Here is an 18617-nt window from a genome sequence, read left to right on the forward strand (position 1 = left end):
CACTATCACAAAATGTTAAACCAAGATTTTCAGAAATAATGAAGCATATTCAATATCACATTGTTAGGTTTCAGAGTAGTAGACGTGTTAGTCTGTGTCTGCAAAAAGAACAGGAGTACTTGTGGCATCTCTAAGGTACCACAAGTACTCCTGTTCTAATCACACTGCTCTCACTAAAAATTATTAATAATAATTTGTGTGAAAGCAAAAAGGTTTTTTGTACCGTTAATACAATAATTTTTTTTAAAAAATATTGTATTTCATCTTTATCTCACCCTTTTTTAATTCCTATTTTTTGTGTATGTTTTATAGTGTACATAATATATTAGTACAGTAGTACATGTATATAATTTATACATAAATATATATATATTGGGGCTGCATGCTCAAATTTTTTACTGATAGGGGTGCGCGATCAGAAAAGTTTGGAGACCACTGGAATAGATACAGGTTCTCAACATAGATATCTTAAAGTAACTTTTCAAAATATTTATAATATGCATGTATTACAGTCAACATGCAATTTCACCAGTTACATTTACAAATCCTGCGACTGCTGAGAATAGTCCTCAGTACTACTCAACACAATTCATAGGACTGAGACAAAAAACAACGGTTCGGTTTTCCATGTGAAGTTTGTATTTATTACGCTCCAATTTCTGGAATTGTTTCTAAATGTTAAAAATTAATTAAAAAAAGAGATGAAGATACTATAATCTCTACTATTTAATGTACTTTCTACTTTTTTTTTTTTTTTTTTTAAACTCACTACTACATTTTCCAAAATTCCTGTACGAAAAGAATACCCCTCTTTTCACTCTGGTACATCCAAATGGCTTAAATAATGAAGTATATCCAATACAAGAGTTAAACTTGAAAGTTTCTTACTCTCTGGTTCATTAGGGTGCTGGGATTCCTTTTCTGTCACGTCATCCAATTTTGGTTCAGTCTCACATGCAAAATCTGGCTCCAGGGAGATATCCAAGTCCTCATCTTGAGACCGATCAGAGGGAATTGGCAAAGGCTGTGGCTCTAGGTGCAAAATCATGTCTCCTTTCATTTCTAAATAAAGAAATGAAACCAGGTGAAAGTCATATATATTCCATCTGTAATCTGAACACTTTAAATTGCAAGATTAAGACCACCAAACAAGAAGTTCCTCAAGAGTTCCAAAATTCAAAAATCAATCTTACTCCAAAACTTTGTTTCAAAGAAACTAAGAAAGTTGTTTGAGTCTTTCAACACATCTAATTTACACCTCCTACCACAAAGATTTTTTTTTTTTTAATACTGTATGCTGACAGTGGCTCACAATCTTTCAAAATAGCTTACTCCTGTCTCCACTGTACATATCTTCAAAGGCAAACTCCAGTTCCCTCTGCCAGTCGTCTTTAATTTCCATGCGTCTGTATGCAGGTTCGAACAGCTGTGGTGGCATCTGTGCCACAATCTGTCTTCTGCGTGCCAGGTCCATGTTCTGCATCTGTTCAAGCTCTTTCATTAGCCTTTCCCGGTCCTTCAAGTAGCAAAATAATTAATAGTTTAGCATTCACATCCGGACAATCTGATATTAGGTACCACGAGATCAGTTTAATGCTTGCTCCACACTGGAATACAAAATTCCTGAGCTTACATTTACACTTACACCCCTCTTAAAATACAGCAATTTAGAATATCCTACACTCATTTATTGGCATGAAGAGTCATTAATAGCACTGAAGGATCCACTACAATGTTAAAGATCAGAAAATATATCTGAGACCAAATTTTCCTAAATACAGGAGAACTCCAAGTTTTCTATTTTATAGAACAAAACATTAGGTCCTTGTTGAATTGCTGACCTGCAAAGGATTTTTTTTTTAGATTGGGCTAGTACTCTCCTTGCATTGTCATGATGTATAAAAAGTTATGAAAGTCTGTTTTAAATATTTTCCTTCTATTTTATACCTTAGAAATATCAGCAGTCAATGTTGGTCTTCCCTAATTTTGCTGGATGACTGGTTGGAGTCTTGGAGGATGTATAATTATATACATCATTAGCTCGCACACTGTACCTGACAGATTGAGGATACTGAATATTTTAGGAAGGCTTCCTTTCTCCAAACTGTTAGTCAAGTTAAACAAATGTTAAAACAAAAATCAGGGAGTTACAACAGTGACTAAAATCCATTCTTTTCTTAAAAGCTCAACTTTCACTCATCTCTTGTGATATAATTTTTCTAATTCTCTAGTTGCCATCAAGACCTTTATGCTAAACAGAAGCAGAATTGCTTACGTAAAATAAAAAACGCAGAAAAATGTTTTAAAAAAATCATTTCAGCCTTCTCAAATTATCAAGAAACAAGAGAGACAAAAATCCCATTTTTCACTGTGCTGAGCACTCATCTCCAACTGAAGTCAATAAGAGATGCACCACTTCCTGCAATTCCCATTGGCTGGAAATGGTAAACCACGACCACAGGGAGCTGAGGGGCTCCAGGCCTGCAGACGCTCCCAGTAAACAAAACATCCTGACTCGCCAGTGGCTTACCCTGACAGGCCGGGACCCAAAGTTTTCCAACCCCTGAAATATAGGGTCAACTTATGAAAGGGTCATATAGTTTTTGATACTTTTACCTATCCATTTTGGGGGGTCGGATTATAAACAAACGGGCTAATGAACGAGTATATACAGCAGTATGTGATTTAGGCACTCTAGATATAATTTAATTATATCACAAATATAACTCACCACTAGTAAGTAAGTTAATTTCAGAAATTAAATCCTTCTCCCCATACAACAGTTTGTCATCTTTAACGTTTCCCCCATATTCAAACAACTTGGGGGAAAAAAAAAAGACGAGCCCTACAATGAACTCAAAACATCAGGGTATTTGTATCAAGGGAGACATGAATTCCAAAGTGGTAGGACGATCACTGGAAACACCCAGCCAACAGTGCTTTTTCATTTGTATCAACAGACTCAAGACAAGCAGAGAGGCTTGGGGCTGAACTATGGCAGTATGGGACATGGGCTAGATTGAGAACAAACTTATTTAACTTGTCACTCAAGTTAATTTAAAGCTAGGCTTTTGAAGGTAAAGTTTGTGCATTTGTAGTAAAAGGTAGCTGCTGCTTCAGATTACCCCACCTGTAAAGTGAGGATAATTACCTTCCTCCCAGCTAATATTCTGTGGATTAAGTCTGACCAGTCATGCTGCCTCTAAAGACTGCTGGGTTAAAATGTACATAGTCTGCAATCACCTTTACTATGCAGAATTAAAAATCACTCTGCCATCACTTATAAAACTAGGAAAGGAAGGGAGTAGAGTAGCTGAATTCAGAACATATGTTTTAGCTTTAGAACAGCCTAGTTATTCACATGCACTTCTGGGTATTGCTGAGCACTGTGTCATCATTATGAAATAACACAGTTAAATACTTAAATGGGGATGAGAAGGGCTATCAGAATCAGAGTTCAACTTCCAAAGTCAGGAATGTCACTATTACTTAATATAAAGCATAGTTCATTTTTAGATGTTTAAAAACTGTATTTTGCCTAAAATTAAATGTTTCAATATTCAGTTTTTAATGTTCATTTAGCATTGAAGCAAGAATTAAAATAGGAAGAAAAAGCTTAAATAAGGCTTTTGTAGAAGTAAAAATGTAAAACATGCCTAAGTAATTATAAACCCTATGTCCCAAAGATTTTCACTCACCCACTTTTGAAAACTTCACTCTTCATTAAAACATAATCCAGAGTAGAAGAAAATTAGTATAATAGTTTTATGAATATTTTTAAAGGTCACTAAAGGAACCACTACAGTTCTTAAACACTGCGAGAGATGGGGGTTCTGAAATCCTTAAGCTTTGAAACTGCCTAAATTGTACCTGCTACTTGACCACTTTAAGCAGTTTATTCACACTGCAGGACTTCAGTTAAAAACCCTTTACATTAAAAGGGCAGCAGTTTTCAAGATCAAACCAAATAGTTCTGAAGCGAAGAACTTAGAAGCATACCAACAGAGTTTGCAAGCTCAAATTCACACCACTTTTTTTTTAAATCAGTCTCAAGCATTATTTACTATGCATATGTTTGTATGTGCGCAATTTTGGTAACAAAAATAAGCCAATTTAAAAACCAAAATGTACATTCCCACTTCTTCTGCACTCATTTCAACATTCCTTTTCCAGTGTTTGCAATTCAGGACCTACATCTAACCAAACCCCTTTTTCAAAATACTTGAAAATAATAAATAAAATTTGCAATATCAGGTTTTGTAAAATTTGGGCATTAGCCACAAACCTGAACTATCTGCAGTATTCCTTTAATTTTCAAATCCCTTTCATTTTAATGACTGAGAGAATTGCTTCTTACCTTCTGAACTTTCTGATTGCAGAGCTGAGCAAAATGAGAACAGTTTTCTTTTAAGGATATGCATTTTGAAAACATTCATTATTCCGAGGTCTTTCTTGAAGTCAGCATGTTCTAATTCAAACCAATTAATTTAGAATCCAGCTTACTATTGTTTATTTTTTTAAATTGCTGGTCATTTTGACATTTAAGAAGAATTACAGTGTACTATTTCCACTTTGCTTACTTGTGCCAAATGGACCATCTTCAACGCATGACTTCCTCTCAGATGTGCTTTTTCAAGCTGTTCTCTCCTATCTCTCTCTCCCTCTTTTTGTAGTTCGTCCAACCGCTTTGCCTCCTCTTCAGCTACTAACCGAGCATCTGGCTGGTAGTCAATTAGTAACAGTTCAAATATCACAAAACTGTGCAGACTCAAAATACAGCTGATAATAAATGAGCAATTCTGTATTCAATTATTCAGCCAAACTACTTTAAAAAGTAGTTACGAATGGCTGTATAAGACTTGTAATGTATACAGCTCTCAACTGAAGCAGCATAAAATTGTTTTCATACTTTTGAAAAAGGCACATGTACATAGTGACATCTATAATCCTCTCATTTTGAGATGCCAAATTGTTCTAGTTTCAAGTGCTACTGTGGAAAATCCCTTATACAGTGTTTATAGTAGCTTGGCTACACCAAAAACACCCAGGATTTTTCATTCAATACAAGGTATAATGCTGAATACAGACAGTGTTATACATTTGATTTCATACTAGGCTGCAGAATTTTTTTTTTTTTTTTAATATATAACAGAAAAAACTGAAGTCTTCCCAGATTCATACAGAAAATAAACACATTCTGTGAGTTTTGCAAAGTAAGAGCCTTCTGAAATCTGGCCACCAAGAGCTGAAAAAAGCTAATGTGAAAACTCATGGCCAGTAAACAAGGATACACAGGCAACAACAAAGGGGAAAACATTTTCAAAGTTTCCCATATGAAACACTCTGATGCATCTGCCCTTAGCCCTGCTCTACACTGAGGGACGGGGGGAACTGACCTAAGTTATGCAACTTCAGTTACGTGAATAATGTAGTTGAAGTCGACGTACTTAGATCGACTTACTTTGGAGTCTTCACCCTGGTGAGTCAACTGCTGCTGCTCCCCCGTCGACTCTGCCTCAGCTTCTCGCGGCAGTGGAGTACAGGAGTCGACAGGAGAGCACTCGGGGATCGATTTATTGCGTCTAGATTAGATACGATAAATCAACCCCCGCTGGATCCATCGCTGCCCACCGATCTGGCAGGTAGTGTAGACATACTCTCAGTGTTTAGGCTTCAAACATTTAACATTCCTGGGTAATTTTAGGCAAGCAAGCAGTCCCACTGAACACAATGGGATTACTCAAGTAAATATTTGCAGGACTGGGGCCTGAATACATACGCACAATGCACACTGTTACAAGTCTTCACCATTTGAAATCCAAATTAGCTGACATGTCTTCATTTTAATTACGTGATACCAACTCCCAGATTTTAAACAAGTACTGTGAAACTAATATCTGCTGCTGCAGATTTAAAATCCATAGATACAATACAATAGTACTGAAATAAGGGAGCATACACCATAGGCCTATTTGATATCAGTCACCTGATGGGTGTCCATTTCTCTATCCACATAAGGTTCCGAAAGATGGTGATGAGTAACAGAAAAATTGTCAGCATTATAGACTTTCACCGTAGGCAGTCTTTTCATTTCAAAGTTCTAAAAAGCAGAAAGTACAAATAATTAGTTATTTTACCAGCCACACTGTTTTCCATTATGTGCTAAATCAGTGTTTCTCAAACTGGGGTCACCGCTTGCGTAGGGAAAGTCCTTGGTGGGCCGGGCTGGTCTGTTTACCTGCCCTGTCCGTAGGTCTGGCAAACTGCAGCCAGAGGGAGCCACAATCAGCCAGCCGCTTCCAGTAGCTCCCAATGACCTGGAGCAGCGAACCGCGGCCAGTGGGAGCTGCGATCAGCTGGACCTGTGTACGGGGCAGGTAAACAAACTGGCCCGGCCCGCCAGGGGCTTTCCCTACACAAGCGGTGACCCCAGTGTGAGAAACACTGAGCTAAATGGAAGATAAATGAATGATTTGCACTGATTTTCAAACTTTACATATATATTAACTAACAAACCACATTCAGCATGAGGCATATTGAGAGGGTTTAACGACTGACAGGGTCTAACAGCCCAAGGCAAACTCCTCCCTGTCAACTGTCCCTGCCATCCCACTTAAGGATATGGTTCCAATTTTCAACAGTTTTACCTTAAAAGTGCTTTGTTTTTAATGTACTAATACAGATCCCAATTATAGCAGCTGTCACAATGCAGGACAACCATAACTACACAATATACTTTCAAATAAAAAAGCAAAAATAAAATCTCTCAAATACACTCAACTGCAGACTATGTTTACAAATGCCTAAATGTCTTACGATTGTGTCAGAATTACTAGAAGTACCATTCAAGAAAAGACATTCTTTATATTAGCAAATGTATATGCTGACCTACAAAATGTACGCAATTGGGAGGAGGGGAGGGAAACAGGAGAGTTAGCAACACTTAACTGAAACAAATCTTCAAACTTTGTTTCTCAATTTCCCTGGGCTTTTTTAAAATGAGTGCCAGAAGGTTTAAATTGGGTTGGTGCAGAATGTCTGCAGAGGGGGCCTCAGCCCGCGAAAGCAAGGTTTCTCTCCTGCAGATGTTACTGGTCCACAGCTGGTCTGTGAGAGGATGGGAGTCGTACCCAAATAGGGTATGATGAAAACAAATGCAGCAGAGGCGACGGTTGGCCTTTATCCCCATTGGAAACGTCAACATATTCTCTCCATGTCTCATGCATATATACCCTGTACCTCTGCTCCTGCCATCCTCTGTACTCCCCATCCACACTCACACCCTACCAGTGTTTTGTCTCCTTCATGTGCATCTACCTCATGTCTCCTTCAGAGGCCCCCATTCCAAGACCAGGGAGCCAGACTTCATGCCACCCCTTCATATACCTTCTCTAGTCCTCTACTTCCATCTGTACACTTTTTTTGTATTTTCCCTAATTTCCTATGCCTCTGGCACAGCCCAGCACTTTGAACATCAAGGTGGCCAATATATATTCCACTATAAGTGTTGGCCCTTTAAGCCCTATCTTTTTAACCCCCCATCTTCCTTCTATTTGTTCCCCCTCAGCTCTCCCATCCTCCAAGATGCCCCTCATTCAAAAAAAAAAAAAAAAAAAAAAAAAAAAAAAAAAAAAAAAGACTTCTCACCAAGGCCAACAAAATAAATGTGGAATTTCTAGGCCAAGTCACTTCTGATAATACAGAATATTATATAGAATAATAAAAATTCAGAAAATAGAGCTAAGTTTCCAAAATACCAATAACTTCAAAGCTGTCTGCTTTTTACTAGGTTTCCCAGAACAACTTCTACCCCAGGGTAAGATGTAGCATGAAGAATTTCAAGGTGTTTTTGGTTCTGTATTAAGCTGTGGGGAGAGGCTTGGCGAATGGGGAGCCAGTTTCAATCTTCCCAATAGAATGAGACCACCACCACTCTATTATAAGTATTGAAAACATATGCCTTCTCGTCTAGAAATATTGGTGATGCATCAATAATATAGCCCTACTGACAATTTAACCATTTAAAATGTCAAACAATATAAAAATAAGAGTTACAAGAATGATCTGGGACAATAAATGAAAGTAATTATAACACACCCACATAAATCAAAATACTTCTAAATCGTAATTATAGCTTTGAAAATAGACAATTCTCATAACTAAACTTAATTAGATAGATGACCTATTGCTAGCCCTATTCCCTACAACTTTAGGAATATAATTAGATATAGTTCTTTTGAAATATTTGAAAATTTAACATTAACTAGTCATTAACAGATTTTAACCAAATCTCCAGTATTTTATGCAAGAGTTGCAAATAATATTTGTTGCAAAGATGAGAAAGTTATGTCACAGGGCTGTAATTTTCCAATTAATGCTACAAAAAAATCTCTTTAGGACGCAAAGACATTCAGTGGCCTATTTCTCCATTTGAGATCAATGTTATTACTGCTCCTGTAGTTGAGAATCTGTCAGAGTTTCTATTAGGAGTTTACAATCCAGCCTGAAAAAAATTCACCCTACTCCAGCACACTGATCATAGAGGCAGCAATTTTTTCTGCAATTTAACAAAAAACAAAACATAATTTAAGCTATTTTTAAGAGTGTTGAAATCAAGAGTTCACCAATTTAAAACAATTTGTTGTGCTTCTATAAGAACCATAATTTTTCAAAAGAAAATGTTATGGGCCCCAGCACTCCCCCTTTCCCCGTTATTAAAATTTCAATCCAGCACAGCACTTGTTCAATATTAATTATGTAAATATTCGCACTGAGGTCAATTGGACTGTGTCCTCACAGTCAAGCATGTGCATAAGTGCTTTGTTGGATCAAGGCCCAAATTATTCACATCTAAAATACCACTGCCCTGAGAGTAATTTCTTAGGCTTTCACACACTTTACGATAATATACTGTGATCCTTCAATAACAGAAGTGGATATACTGTCAACAGGTATATTAAGTGAACTAACAGTAGGCACAGTTTTGAAAGACTTCTTTCTCTAATATTAAAATATGTCTCGTGTTACTTTTCAAACTTAGGCCCCAATTCTACAATAGATGGACCTTAGTGGTGCACAAAAGGCCCACAGCAGACAATGAAACTCCAAGTGGGTGTAACTTAGATTCATAGACTCTAGGACTGGAAGGGACCTCGAGAGGTCATCAGGTCCAGTCCCCTGCCCTCATGGCAGGACCAAGTACTGTCTAGACCATCCCTGATGGACATTTATCTAACCTACTCTTAAATATCTCCAGAGATGGAGATTCCACAACCTCCCGAGGCAATTTATTCCAGTGTTTAACTACCCTGACAGTTAGGAGCTTTTTCCTAATGTCCAACCTAAATCTCCCTTGATGCAGTTTAAGCCCATTGCTTCTTGTCTATCATTAGAGGCTAAGGTGAACAGTTCTCCTCCTCCTGACGACACCCTTTTAGATACCTGAAAACTGCTATCATGTCCCCTCTCAGTCTTCTCTTTTCCAAATTAAATAAACCCAATTTTTTAGCCTTCCTTCACAGGTCATGTTCTTCAAGACCTTTAATCATTCTTGTTGCTCTTCTCTGGACCCTCTCCAATTTTTCCACGTCTTTCTTGAAATGCGTGCCCAGAACTGGACACATATTTCAGTTGAGGCCTAACCAGTGCAGAGTAGAGCGGAAGAATGACTTCTCGTGTCTTGTTTAAACACACCTGTTAATGCATCCCAGAATCACGTTTTGCTTTTTTTGCAATAGTATCACACTGTTGACTCATATTTTGCTTGTGGTCCACTATGACCCCTAGATCTCTTTCTGCCATACTCCTTCCTAGTCAGTATCTTCCCAGTCTGTATGTGGGAAACTGATTGCTCCTTCCTAAGTGGAGCACACTGCACTTGTCTTTATTGAACTTCATCCGGTTTACCTCAGACCATTTCTCCAATTTGTCCAGATCATTTTGAATTTTGATCCTGTCCTCCAAAGCAGTTGCAATCCCTTCCAGCTTGGTATCGTCTGCAAACTTAATAAGCGTACTTTCTATGCCAACATCTATGTTGATGTCTGTGCATGCAAAATTACTGCAGGATCAGGATCTTAGTTTTCATTCACTTTTCTATACCACTGGGAAACAAAGGATTCCCGCCTTATGTAAATCCTATTTAAGTGTGGGAAGGCAAATGAGATGCTTCCTCTCCATGGCCTGTCTACCCAAGAAGAAAGACTGCAAAAGCCACCTGAAGGGAAGGCAAGGGAGGAGTCCAGACTGAGACAGGGGTCCAGTCTGAAAAGAAATATAACAAACTGAACCATAGGAACTTTGCAACCTGCCTAAAATAACATTCAGGGTAAGAAATTACATTGCATAACCTGTTTTTTAAATATATTGAGCTTAGCTTGCGTACTTTGGATTATTTGCTCAATAATCTGCTTTGTTATGTCTGTTATCTCTTATATTCACTTAAAATTCACCTTTTGTAGTTAACAAATTTATTGCTTGGTTATAACATAACACAGTTTATGTAATTTCTAATGGTGGGGAGGGAGGCAAGAAGTTGTGCATTTCACCCTCCACATTGAGGTAGGGGGGAAATTTCATAAAACCTTTGGGTTTGTACCTCTTAAAAGGAGTGGGCATCAGAGGGCTGGAGCAAGCCCCTATGGCTGAATCTTTCCAGAGCAGATCTCCGTCTCTCTGCGCAGCTGGATGTGACCCTGCCTGTGCGCTTCGCTGGAAGAAGCTTGTGAGCATAATCCAGCAAGGCCAGGTAAAGGAGACCCAGGCTGGCATAATAGACAGGCTCAGTCATGTCTCAGCACATCAGATGACACACCAATAGGCCCAAATCCATCACAAAATTGTTTAGCATATATTCTGTACTCCATATTCCACAAGCATAACAAAGAAAATGCGAAAACAGCTGAAGAAGAAAAGCTAACAATCTTAAAGCTCTCAGTTACACATGCAAACCAAAGTATCACATTATTAAATCATTAAAACAGGATTGGGGCTGTATATGTATTTTGGGGGAAGAACATTTAAACTTTCATTTAATTGCCTCAATGGTAAAAAAGACAGAAAGAGCTCATTAATCAAGAAAAATCACATTAGTCTCACAAAACAAAACAAAACACCACCACCAACCACCAAATTAAATATAAAAAACCTAATGACAATGAATATGTTTGTGCATAAAATTAATTCTTTAATTTGCTCTTGAATTGTCTTTGGTGAACTACTGCAACTTAAAACATGCAAATAATGAATTCAGATGTTATGCTTCTAGAAGACAGAATAAATCCAAAGTAATGCTTGTATTTTACCCTGAAATTATCACCATCCCCACATATTGGATACTCACCTCAAAAGGATGGGGTGTAGGTGGTGGCAGGCTTGCAATTTTGGCAGCTCTCTCTTTTTCAACATACATTGCATGCTTACGTGCATTTGTTCGCCTTAGGAAAAAATGAAGAATGGTTGGAAAAAAGTGTTCAAACAGGAATACTAGTATTGTAAAAATCAAAGGTAAACCTAAAAACTTATTTTAATTAATCTTTGTATGTGCCCTTAGAATAACTCTGAAGGAGTGAGTGAACAGAAGTAATTTGATGAGTAAACAGGCAACTGAAAATAGAAGGTAATGTGAATAATCAATAGCTTGAAATAATGCATATGGCAAAAAAGTGATCAGAATTGCAGAGTGCACAAGCTTCTGAACAAAATCAACCCCTCTTTTCAAATAAGCTTCCTGAATATCACTGAGTTGCATGTGTCACTTTGGTCTGCCCACTTTAATTTTTCACATGTACGCAAACTTACCTATAGTGCCTCATCTTCTAACACACATTTATTTTTTCACACCTGTTCAAATTTGAACTCATCTACTGAGAACACTAAGAAGCATGTCAGCCAGTGAAAAATATGATGGTGGATTTTATGAAGTGGGTGTCTGTCCCTCAAGAACTGAACCAAGATCAATTCACTTCATGTGTCACTGACCAGCTGTCAACTACCAAAGTGGGCTGAAACCAGTGATGAGGGTGAAAAGTCCTTCATCGCACTTGGAGCTTACTGAGCCATCTAGTTCATTTGACCATTTTATCCCCTTGTTTCTCAAGCTAGAATTCTTACCAAACTCCATAACTTCATCAAGCACTACATGGAATTCCTAAACTACAAAACGTACCAAACAAGAAGTCTCAAGGTTCCTGCATTTCACTCTTTATATACTATAATCTCCATTTTAAAGAAAAATAAATTACCACTATATACCATGTTTGCTCTTTCAACAATTTTTCTTTTTGATTTTTCTGTTCTTTCAGGGCTTCCTTATGTCTCTTCTCTGCTCTCTGTTTCCTTTCCTCTGCTTCCTTTGCCAGAGCCACCAAATCAGGTTCCTTTACAATGAAATGTAATTAATGTTATAATAAACACTTCACCCACATTCTAATTACTTATAATACTATCAACATGACAATTCAACTGTTATTGCTGACAAATAGCAACTCATATGATAGAAATGCATCAATATGTTTAATCCTATGCTACAAGAATCTAAATATTCTGGATAATCACTTTCCCTTATTCTATTGCCTTCCCTATTCGCTCTTTGCATAGTACTGTACCAATAACAAATTTGCCATGCCCTCCCCCTCCCCCTGTCATTCATCTACTCACTGACTGCTAACTTCATCTATTGGAAGCAAGAAGAATTTTTCAAAATACCAATTTCATAGCAAAATGATACTAGCATTTCAAGGAACTATTACCACAATTTATCAACAACGTAATATTTTAGCAAATGCTCCTTACAACACCACATCCCTTTTTGTACCTCCTTTTCACTTTTGCCAATTCCTAGGATACATCAACAGTAACTCTATCCTTTGTAATTAGCTGCCTCCTCCACAGCACATATGCAACTCTACAGCACATTCCATCCTAGGATATTAAAGCAGTTCTGTAATAATTAAGTCTCAACACCAGGTGAAGTAGCATAATCCCCTTTTTATAGATGGAGAAACTGAGGCAGGGGTTAAGTGACTTACTAAAGGTCATGCAGAAATCTGTAGCAGAGTTAAGTGTCCTGACTTCTAGGGTAGGTCTACACAGCAACTAGACTTTTGCAGCTGGTCTGTGCTCACTGGGCTTGGGCTGTTTGAGCCCACAAGTCTACACAGCAATTGAACAGCTCAGCAGCCCGAGCCCCACAGCCTGAGTTGGCTGGCACAGGCTAGCCACACGTGTGTAGTTGCTGTTTAGACATACAATTAATGCACAGAGCTAGGGGCATGACAATCCGTCCTCTCTACAAAACTGATCTGAAGTCCACAGAAGTCATTGGAGAGATTTTCCTTTATTTCAATGAGCTCTGAATCTTGTCCAGTGTAAGTCAGAAGAAAAACAATCAAGTTTTTGTGTAAATGGTTTACAACCACTGATGGGACTGTGACAAGACCACAGCGCAGAAAGCCCAGATAAAGTCCTCTGCAGCCCATAACAGGAGTTCTGTGATGAGCTCTGCACAGGATTTTTGTAAACATGTTCACATACGTTCACATGTATGTTTAAGAAAAGATGTGATAATGTATAAATATAAAACAGTTTTTTGGGTATGTGTCTGGGATAACTATTTACACAAGTAAACAAGTCATCCCAAACGCATACCAATAAAACTTTTATACTCTCAGACACCATCATGTATTTTGTTTATGCCAAGTTTTAAACATCTTTCTTCTGAAGTTTGCCTAATAGATTACATTTCTGAATCAGACCAGTTGTCCGCCCTATCTGACCATGACCTGTACCAGATTCTTTAGAGGAAGTCACAAGAAACCCTGTATGCCATAACCCACCAATAAGAGAAGCTTCTTCCTAAAACATATCAATTATTGGCTGTTTTGCATTCTGAGGCCTGAAGATTTTCATCCTTTATAAAGCAATGCAAATGTAAATAAAATACCAATAAAACACTTTTATAGTACCACACACCATGCCTTATCTCATGGTACATGTTTGTGTATAAAGGTGCATGTCAATATTTTTGCAAAAGTTTTCAAAATTGGCTTTTTTTTTTTTAAAAAATCACGTCAGGCATTGTAAGTGCAAGCTCAGAAGCGTCACAGAAATTTGTAAGCCATAATCCTTATAATTGTAGTTTAGTAAATATTTTCTGATAGCCTTGACTATGACACAATATCAAATGACTTGTTTACTTACATTTTCCTTTGCCTGTCTGTGTCCCTCTCCCACAGCTCTTAAACTTGATAGATAAAGTTTTTCCAAGGCTTTAATCTTCTGATTTTGTGCTTTCCACCATTCTGCTTTCAGTTCCTCTGCCAACTGATGTAGCTGCTCATCTCTCCTCTGCTTCACTTCTTGTCTTATCTGCACGGCAATGTACCTCTCTTGCTCTCTAACCTGAGCAAGTAAATCACATTTTATTAGTGACTTAACAGAGTTTATTTTTGTAGCAGACCCTTAACCAAATTGCTAGTGACTCGTTCAGTATCATCCACCTTACTGACTACTCAGATCAACCTAACTGGGTTCTGAGCATATCTACGTTGCCATTTTCTCCCTTTTCCAAACTAAAAAGCTTAAATAAATAAGATTATTCATAATGAGCTACAGTTGACAACCATTAACATTTAATATCCTTCTCTCTATACAAGACAAAAGTCACCTGTCAACAGAGAGAGTTAAGAGGCTAGCAAAAAAGTCTCGCATGTTGTTAGAACATACCCCTGCCAAATCAGTGAGCACTGCAGAATGAAATATTTACTAATTGTAGAAAGTCTCTGCCCAAAAGACCACACAATCTAAGTAGAGAACGTAAAAGGATGTAGGAAATGCGGCATTTTTTTCCAGAAAGTTACAAGGGTGGAAAGGCAATTAGAAGCCAGGCTGTGAAGAACTTTAAAGGCAAGGTGCTTACATTTCCTCTGTACCACGAGGAGCCAATAATGGTATTCAAAGAGGGACCAGACACAGCAGTAGCTAAAGTAGACAATTTAATGGCAGCATTTTGGATAGATTGAAGGAAAACAAAATGAGACTCCAGAAAACCAATGAGAAAAACGTTGTACTAGATGAGGGATGAAATAAGAGTAAGAGAGCAGTAGATATGGAGAGAAAGAGATAGATTTTAAATATGTTACCTAGGAAAAAATTACAGGACTTATCAGCCACATGGATGCAGAGAGAGGGGAGAAGAGTTCAATTTTATATTAAGGCACCAAGCTGTGGTACATGGAGAATCACAGAATTTCCCCAAAGGTGACCAAGGAGGAAAGGGAAGTTTAAGTGGAAAAGTTCAGTTTTAATCATGTTTAGTTTGATTTGGCAGTGCACTGTCTAGAAGGAATGTCTAAAAGGCAGTCAGGAACGAGAATCTGTATGGAAGTGATACCTCAAGAGTAGAGAGACATAGCCAAGCGGTAACTGTCAACATAGATTGGTGGTAACTGAAGAGAGACATTCAGATGTGATTGTTCAGGAGTCAGGTGTAGAGGAAGGAAAGGAGCAAGGACAGAGCCCCATGGGGCCTGGGCAAAGAGCAGTGAAGAGAGAAGCCACCACTAAAGGTACAATGAATTGACAATGAAAGCATTTCACAAACTTACTCTGCAAAACACAACACAGTATGTTACCAAACTGCAAATTTTGCTGTGACAGTACTGTTTAAAGAAGTATATTCCTAAACTGTAGATGTTCTTTTCTTCAACCATCTAAATGAAAACTACTGTTGATAATGCTGACATACCTGCTGAAGCCTTAGTCTTCGTCGTCTTTCATATTCTTCTTTCAAAAGTAAAGCTTCTTCGTTAGGACTAAGCCTCAGTCTCCCACCTTTTGCCACTTTTCTTTTCATCTTTGCATACATTGAATATTTGACTTCTGTATCAAAACAACATTAGAGAATAAACTAAAAATACTATATTTAAAAATACTTACAGGAAATCAAAAACCTCAGCACAATCCTAAAAATCTATAAAGATATTCATGCTTATTGCACACTTTGCCAAAAAACTCAGTGGCATTAAGTATAAGTCTTTGCTACAAGCTTACAATCAAATGCATTTATCACTTAGCCACTAAACCTGCAATGAGCTCTGCATGGACAACTCCTCCATTCACGTGGCAATCACTGAGCAAACAGAGCCTCAAAAAGCATGCATGCCACAACTCCACTTCATTTATGAAACAGATATCAATAAAAGGTCATTGTACTGGGTTATTTGGATTGAAAAAGTCTGAGACCTCCTGCTGTGGAAGAATATCTCAAAGGGTGGACAGACTAAATGGCATCATGGCCTTACCTCCTCCTCATGCAGACCACCTTACCCACTCTTTCACAATTACCTCATATCCTTGTACCACAATTACTTACAAGAAAAAAAAATTATTACAAACAAAAGTATTTTAAACTGTTTTTTAATGTAATTCAGCAGCTGGAAACAAAGAGTGAGGATTATATGACCTGTAAATTCTCCACTGACCAGATGGGGAATGTCTACCATATGAAGCTGTGATCCAGATCAGCAATAGTCTGCTTGTAAAAACGACTAGAAAATAACCAGTTTCTCAGTGACCTTTTAACTACAAAAAAATTTTTTAATGTGCTACTGGTATCTGTCCCTTATCAATGCTAACAAATTATGAATCAAAAGTTTGACATAGGCAGCGAGGGAGAAAAACACAGAAAAAAAGAGAGTGACACATTTTATTTCCTACTGCAGTGGTCAGCAACCTTTCAGAAGTGGTGTGCTGAGTCTTTATTTATTCACTATAATTTAAGGTTTCGGGTGCCAGTAATACATTTAAACATTTTTAGGTCTCTTTCTACAAGTCTATAATATATAATTAAACTATTGTTGTATGTAAAGTAAATAGGTTTGTAAAATGTTTAAGAGGCTTATTTAAAATTTAATTTAATTAAAATGCACAGCTCCCTGGACCAGAGCAGTGTGACTGCCACTGAAAAATCAGCTCGGGTGCTGCCTTAGGCATGCATGCCATAGGTTGCCTACCCCTACGCAAAAACTGAAGAATTGAAATTTCAGGAACAAAGAAGAAACAAACTAAATTGGTAAAGCAGAAGCCACTTCTAAATGTTTGATATTTCAGATTTTGGTAAAATGTAGTGCAAGGAGTTAGTGTAAGAAGAAGAACTCTGCATTGTAGGCCTCACTGGAGTAACCAGCCACTCACTATAATGAGGGAATGTAACACAGATGCAAGCTGGCATGCACACCAAGCACTCTTATTTGGGAGGAGCAGTTTCTAGTGTTCCCTCTCTTACCATTTCCCCACACAAGTCCTCTAAAACCCGACTTCATTGTCTTTCCACCAACAGCCCAGTTTACATTGGCCACGGGTATAATCTACCCACCCGATGTGTCTACACTGGCCTTTTTGACCCTGAAATCACTAGCTGACCCTCAGCGCACGGTAGTTAGTGCACGTGGGAAGACATGGGAGGGAGGCACTCCCTAAATATTTGTTCCAGGCTACCAGCGTTTGTGCTTTACCCCATGGCTCAGCCTGCACCCCCATCTCCGGCTTCTCTCAGAATGGGGCCACAAAGCACACGGAGGAATTAGTGTCTCTCTAGAATTACCCCGTCTCCCCTTAAAGGGGTTCGCACATAGGGCAGCCGTCCCCCTAAAAATTGAGTGCCCAGAACAGCGGCGTCCCGGCCGCCGCCTGAGACCCAGGAACACACCAGTCCTACAGCGAGGCAAGCCGGCGCGCCACGAACGCCAGGGGCCTCCCGCTCCCAGCCACCTCCCTTTCCCCAGCGGCGCATATTGCTTGGGGCGGGGGGCGACCCAAGCCGAACACAACACCTAGCACCCCCGCTGCCGCCGCAACAGCAGCCCGGGAGCGGGGCGAATGTGGCGGGACCCGGCACATGCCGCTCTCTCAACAAAGGCTCCCCCATACCCCTGCTGGTTATTGACCTGCCCGCGCCCGGCCTCCGTCGTTTCAAACGGCTCCTTCCGGTCACGGGGTAGGGAACCCATGTCACATCCGCTGCCTTTCGAACCGCCCGCCAATAGCGAAGAGAGCAGCGCGAAGCCCCCCCTGTGGCCTAGAACATGAACCTACATTACGCATGCGCGGGAAAAGCCCAGGCGGTGGTTCTGCTCTCGTGCCAATCAGAAGATTTTTTTTTTTTTGGCCGGCTGGTGACCAAGGGAATAAGTCACGCCCCTGGGGTAGCATCATGGTTCCTGTTGGCCAATGGTAGCTAAGAAGGGCGGTGACTGGCCGGTGTAGTCGAGAAACTTCTTCAGCGGCGGGAAAGGGCGGCGTTGGCGCCAATGTGAAAGGCGGCGGCGTGGGGGCAGGTTGGGCTGCTACAGGGGCAGTGGGCAAGGCTGGGCTGGAGGCGCGGGGCTGAGACTGGGCTATGCTTTGTGGGGCGGGGGAAGCTCCAAGGGAGAATACTGATTCCAGGCTTTAAAATGGAGGCGCTAGCAGAGGGGAAGGGGCCGGGCAGAGTTAGGGAAAATAAATGTGTGGCTGTGCCAGAGCTAGGGAAGAACGACAGGCGGAAAGGCAGGAACGAGTAAATTGTTCTAACAATGCGATCGTTAGTGGAGGAAGGCTGTGACGATAGAGGCTAGAAA

At 39.2% G+C, this 18617-nt stretch overlaps 1 protein-coding gene across 9 annotated transcripts in view; it reads right to left on the reverse strand.

The window, feature by feature from the left end:
* Window positions 1–18042, reverse strand: part of CEP295 (centrosomal protein 295) — a 48898-nt gene extending 30856 nt beyond the window's left edge. For 6 of the 9 annotated variants that reach the window (XM_075061735.1, XM_075061736.1, XM_032776606.2 and 3 more), the window contains exons 1-9: window positions 17946–18042; window positions 15746–15879; window positions 14200–14400; window positions 12253–12377; window positions 11342–11435; window positions 5987–6100; window positions 4581–4721; window positions 1333–1516; window positions 889–1062 (exon numbers count right to left, since the gene is read on the reverse strand). In XM_075061735.1, coding sequence (XP_074917836.1) covers window positions 889–1062; window positions 1333–1516; window positions 4581–4721; window positions 5987–6100; window positions 11342–11435; window positions 12253–12377; window positions 14200–14400; window positions 15746–15865 — 1153 coding nt within the window. In that variant the 5' untranslated portion in view covers window positions 15866–15879; window positions 17946–18042. Of the gene's footprint in view, window positions 1–888; window positions 1063–1332; window positions 1517–3698; window positions 4537–4580; window positions 4722–5986; window positions 6101–11341; window positions 11436–12242; window positions 12378–14199; window positions 14401–15745; window positions 15880–17945 lie in introns of those variants that run through there. The other 3 variants (XM_075061737.1, XM_075061738.1, XM_075061739.1) reach the window with 3 other exon arrangements.
* Window positions 18043–18617: the final 575 nt, after the last annotated feature.

Source organism: Chelonoidis abingdonii, chromosome 1 (genome assembly GCF_003597395.2).
Source record: "Chelonoidis abingdonii isolate Lonesome George chromosome 1, CheloAbing_2.0, whole genome shotgun sequence".
NCBI lineage: Eukaryota > Metazoa > Chordata > Testudines > Testudinidae > Chelonoidis > Chelonoidis abingdonii.